General features: G+C 37.0%; 1 protein-coding gene across 2 annotated transcripts; it reads left to right on the plus strand.

Annotated features, from left to right (window-relative positions):
* Nucleotides 1-825: 825 nt before the first annotated feature.
* LOC118481110 (scarecrow-like protein 34) lies at nucleotides 826-5,205 on the plus strand. 2 transcript variants are annotated; one of them, XM_035976224.1, is made up of 3 exons: nucleotides 826-1,059; nucleotides 1,906-1,938; nucleotides 2,554-5,205. In XM_035976224.1, exon 3 carries the CDS (start codon nucleotides 2,670-2,672, stop codon nucleotides 5,025-5,027), a length of 2,358 nt encoding a protein of 785 aa, XP_035832117.1. In that variant the 5' UTR covers nucleotides 826-1,059; nucleotides 1,906-1,938; nucleotides 2,554-2,669; the 3' UTR covers nucleotides 5,028-5,205. The 2 variants fall into 2 exon arrangements, with proteins under 2 accessions (XP_035832117.1, XP_035832118.1); XM_035976225.1 differs by lacking the exon at nucleotides 1,906-1,938.
* Nucleotides 5,206-5,539: the final 334 nt, after the last annotated feature.

The raw sequence follows: 5,539 nt of genomic DNA on the forward strand, positions 1-5,539 counted from the left end.
AAAGTTGGGGACTATAGGTGAAAAAAGGCGAAACCACAGGGACTATCCGGGCATTTTTCTCCATTGATAATTTAAATCAAGGGTTGATATTGATTATAAATAAAACCCTTATAATTAAAAATTACTACTAACAAATTAGGGGTAATTTTGTAAAATTGCTAGTCATTTGACTATTTTCCATTAAATACAAATTCCACCAAGGTTTTTTAAACTAAAATAACTTTTATATATTTCATTATTTTTTTTAAAAAAATATACCATAAAATCAAGTATTTTTTATCTTTAATATGAGTACCATATTGCTATACCTTTTTTGTATTTATAAAAGTGATTTTTAAAAAAGTTAACAAAAGATGTTTTATAATTGTGCTGATAACGTGCTGATTATGTGTTAATTACAAAATAATACAAACAAACATCAAAAGTAGATATAATCAGCACATCTGGTGTGCTAATAATGGAGAACAATTGAGGATGTTGTGCTAATGTCGTTTATGTTGAAAATGGAGAACGATTGAGGACGATGTGCTAATAATGAAGAACGATTAAGGATGTTATGCTAATTATATAGTGTTGTGCTGATTATATTTTTTGTAATTATTTTTAATTAGCTATTATTAAATATGGTCAAAAGGTCTAAATTACCTCTAAACTAATTTTTTATTGATGGACACTTGTCAATTATGTGTTGGTTCTTACGGTTCTTACAAACTTAAGTGTTTGTATTTGATCCCATTCCTATCACTTAATAATTAACATCAAATCAATATTTAGAAAAAAAAAACAAATAGAAAAAAGGTATATTTGAATATTCCTGCCCATAAAACTCCAACCCACAAATGTCAGGAGCCTTCCAACTCCATTGGTTACAACACACGCATTAACTGTGTGTGTTCACACTTGCCACCACCTGTCACCGCTTCACTCACGGCGGCCGGAGTCCACTCGGCCCCACCGCCACTTCCTGGACCCTTCCAGATCCCTATGCTGTCTTCTATAAATACTCACATCTCACTTCATTCTTCAACTTTTCTCCTCCTCACGCCGCCCCTATCGCAGGTAAACTATTGTTGACTTCATCAATTTCATGATTTTGTTGACCTCTTCTTCTTTAATTACTGTTTCATCTGCTTGATTTCGTCTTATTTGTGTAAATTTTGAGTGTGTGTGTGTGTGTGTTTTTTTTTTTTTTTTTTGTAAATTAGGGTTTATATGATCTTATCTGTTGGATGTTACATTATTTGGTTTATTGTTATATGATTTAACAGTTTTAGTGATTTTTTAGGTGTGTGATGTATGTAGAAGTGACCTAGATGTGTGTAGAAGCTAGATCTGTTAGGTTTTTAGTATTGTTTGAGGTATTAATTGATTGATTTTGTGAATATGAAGAGTTAGATTGAGCCTGTAGAAGCTAATTCTTTGCAAAATGAATTTTCTGTTTAGGTTTTGTTCTGTGAATTTAATAGTTTTAGCGATTTCTAGGTGAGTGATGTGTGTAGAACCTAGATCTGTTGGGTTGTTATTATTTTTTTGTTTTATTTGAGCTTTTTTTTTTATTAATTTTGTGGATATTTTAAGTTAGATTGAGCCTGTAGAGGCTTATTCTTTGCAAAAAAATGTTAATGAATGTGATTTTGCTTCTAATTTTGAAGCTTTATTCTATAAATTTAACAGTTTCAGTGATTTTTAGTTGTGTGATGTATGCCGAACCTATCTATATCTGTTAGGTTTTTTTTCTTTACTCTTTGAGCTATTAATTGATTGTTTTTGTAAATATTCAACGTTAGATTGAGCCTGTGAAAGCTTATTCTTCGCTGAAAAGAAGTTTTGTTTGTTAATGAATGGGCTTATGCTTATAATTTTGAGGCCTTATTCTATGAATTTAACAGTTTCAGTGATTTCTAGGTGTGTGATGTATGCAGAACCTGGAACAATTAGGTTTTTGTTCTTCTTTACTCTTTGAGCTTTTAATTGATTGTGTTCTACTTTTTGTAAATAGAGTGAATTTCAATGATTATCCTTTATTTTTATAACCATTTTCAGGCGCCGTCCTTTATGTTCAAAATTGACAAGTTTTGTCCTTTATGTTTATATACACGTTTTGTCCTTTAGGCCTAACCCAGTTAGTTTTTTCAGTTAAATTTTGTCATATGCTTTGCACATGAGGGCATTTTTGTCAATTCAAAGGTAAGTTCAACGTCAGATTTACAGCTCAAAGCTTCTGCAACCTTTGAATTGACAAAAATGCCCTCATGTGTAAAGCGCATGACCAAATTTAACTGAAAAAAACTAACTGGGTTAGGCCTAAAGGACACGTGTGTATGATATGAAAACATAAAGGACAAAACTCGTCAATTTTGAACATAAAGGACAACGCCCGAAAATGCGTATAAAGATAAAGGACAATCCTTGAAATTCACTCTTGTAAATATTTAAAGCTAGCTTTAAAGTTATTCTTTGCATTTTCTTAGTTTTGTTGATGAATGGGCTTATGCTTCTAATTTTGAGGCCTTGTTATGCAACAAAACATGACTGTACTTCAATTTTTTGCAGGTTGTGTAAAACATTTCAAAGTTATTTGATACCCTGTAGCTTGTATGAAGAGTTGGTGCCTTTCATGCCTGTTGAAGCTCAGTTCTGACTAAATCTATTACGAGATTAAATCTTATATGTTCATGGAGCCAAATCAAAATGAGTTCTATAATCACATCAATGGTTTCACACCGTATGATGATGATATCCTACCCATATTCGATCAAAATTCACTCCTTACCAACGGATACCGATTTAAAGACGAACATCCCGATCTAAGCTTCTTAGATTCTCCTCACAGCGCACTCTATCCTAACACTAACCCTAACCCTGGTTCTGTAAGCGTGTCCCCCGATCTTCCGCCACAAGCGGACTCTCCTGACGACTTCAATGATTGTGTTTTCAACTACATAGACCAGATTCTTGTTGAAGAAAATGTAGAGGGCATCCAAAGTTTGTTTTGTGACCCGTTGGAATTACAAGCCACCGAGAGATCTTTGTATGAAGCCCTCGGTCAGGAATATCCGTCTCCGTCTAAACCACCTCCTATATTGGGCCTGGGCGAAGGCCCAAACTCAAGCCCAAATCTTGAAAACTCGGAAGACAATCTCATTGGTAGTTCTGGTGATACAAACAGCAGCTCAAGTTATAGCAATAACACTTACCCTGATTGGCCCGGTGGTTATACTTTTGATTCGTTTTCACCAGTCGCGCAAACCGGTTTTGTTGACCCCGGCCCGTTGTGGCCGTATGACTCGACCGTTAGTGTGACGAATGATGAAATGCTGAATACGCACGTAGCCCAGAATATATTCACCGATAGTGAGTCGATCAAGCAGTTTAATAAAGGGATGGAGGAAGCGAGTAAGTTTTTACCGTCTACTAAACCGCTAGTTATCGATTTGGATAAATACGATTTGCCTCGAGATTCGAAATATGACCCCCCGATGGTTGCAGTCAAAGTCGAGAAAGATAGTCCATCAAATGGGCTTACACCATCAAACGGGCTTACACCATCGAACGGGCTTAAACCATCAAACGGGCTTAAACCATCATATGGGCTTACACCATCAAACGGGCTTAAACGATCAAACGGGCTTACACCATCAAACGGGCCTAAGGGAAGAAAACATTATCAACTGGAGCACAACGGTTACGAGGAAGAAAGAAGTAGCAAACAATCTGCGGTTTTCATAGAAGAAGACGACTTATCTGAAATGTTTGATAGAGTTCTTCTCTGTTCACATGCTGAATCTTGTAACGAACCGTCCAGTCAAATAGAGCACAAGTTACAGCAAAACGGAACACGCGGCTCTAACAACAACCGGAATGCTCGAAAAAAGACCGATGATAAAACGGTTGATCTTAGTACTCTGTTAGTCAACTGTGCACAGGCAGTTGCTGCTGGTGACCAGAGGACCGCAACCGAACAACTAAACCAGATAAAACTACACGCTTCTAGTTCCGGTGATGCTTCACAGAGGTTAGCCCATGTTTTCGCATCTGGTATCGAGGCCCGCTTAGCTGGCACAGGTTCTCAGCTCTACGCAGCCAAATGTGCTATAAGGATCTCGGCTGCTGAAAAGTTACAAGCGTATCAAGTGTATCTTTCTGCTTGCCCGTTTAAAAAAATCGGCATGTCGTTTGCCAACAAAACGATATTCGACTCCGCATTAGCCTCGTCGAATCCGACTATCCATATAGTTGATTTCGGTATTGCATATGGGTTTCAATGGCCCATTTTCATCCAGCATCTTTCAGAAGTACCTGACGGGCCACGTAAGTTAAGGATCACCGGAATCGAGTACCCGCAACCCGGTTTTCGCCCAGCCGAGAGGTTACAAGAAACGGGCCGGCGTTTAGCCAATTATTGTGAACGGTTCAATGTTCAATTCGAGTACAACTCCATTGCAAGTCAAAACTGGGAGACGGTTAAAATCGAAGACCTAAAGCTTCAAAGAAACGAGTTTTTAGCGGTCAACTGTTTAGTCCGTTTCCAAAACTTACTTGATGAAACAGTTTGTGAAGAAAACCCGCGAGATAAGGTTTTAAAATTAATCCGTGATATGAAGCCCGATGTTTTCGTTCACGCAGTTGTTAACGGAGCTTACAGTGCTCCATTTTTTGTGACCCGTTTTAGGGAGACGCTGTTTCATTACTCTGCTTTGTTCGACATTTTCGATTCCACTCTAGAGCGTGAGAACGAGCAAAGATTGAATTTCGAGAAGGAGTTCTTTGGGCGTGAAGCTATGAATGTGATCGCGTGTGAAGGTGCTGAACGGGTCGAGAGGCCCGAATCGTATAAGCAATGGCAGGTGAGAACATCGCGGGCTGGGTTCAAGCTGAAACCGTTGGACCGGGACCTTGTTTCGAAGTTGAGATGTAAACGGGCCGGGTATCATAAAGATTTCGTGTTTGATGAAGACGGGAAATGGATATTACAAGGATGGAAAGGACGGATACTGTATGCGAGTTCATGTTGGGTACCGGCCTAGACGTTGAAACTGTATGTTTATTACTAGTAATATTGGTGTTGTTATCTTAAGATGTTAATTTAAAAAAAAAATCGAGATGTATAAATATGTGGTTACTGGTTATTTTAATGATCTAGTTAAACTTGTATTCACATGGTAGCTAGTTTATTTAATATCCATGATCTGTTTTGGAGAGTAATTTTCAGAAGTTGACTAGACTATGGTCTTATAATTATGAAGTTTGACTTGTGAAAGTCAAAATTGTAGAATAGTTGAGAGATGTCGTCAAAGGTCATGTACACATGTCTAGACTCTAGATTTCATGTGTTTGTACTTTTAAGATGGAGATTTGATTTCAATCCAGATCCACTTGTTTTCATACCAATCCACATGTTTTGACCCTTGTGTAAATTACTTTCTTTTTCTTTTTTTTTTTTTTAGAAAGATAAACTTTATACACAACACTGACAGCTACAGCCCAAAAAAAAGGCAATAGTAACAAAACAGCAAATTACATCAAATTAAACATTCTT

Source organism: Helianthus annuus, chromosome 8 (genome assembly GCF_002127325.2).
Source record: "Helianthus annuus cultivar XRQ/B chromosome 8, HanXRQr2.0-SUNRISE, whole genome shotgun sequence".
NCBI classification, from domain to species: Eukaryota; Viridiplantae; Streptophyta; class Magnoliopsida; order Asterales; family Asteraceae; genus Helianthus; species Helianthus annuus.

What these genes read in the sequence shown, in the direction of transcription:
- LOC118481110 (XM_035976224.1), top strand. Translation starts at nt 2,670, where the DNA reads ATGTTCATGGAGCCAAATCAAAATGAGTTCTATAATCACATCAATGGT.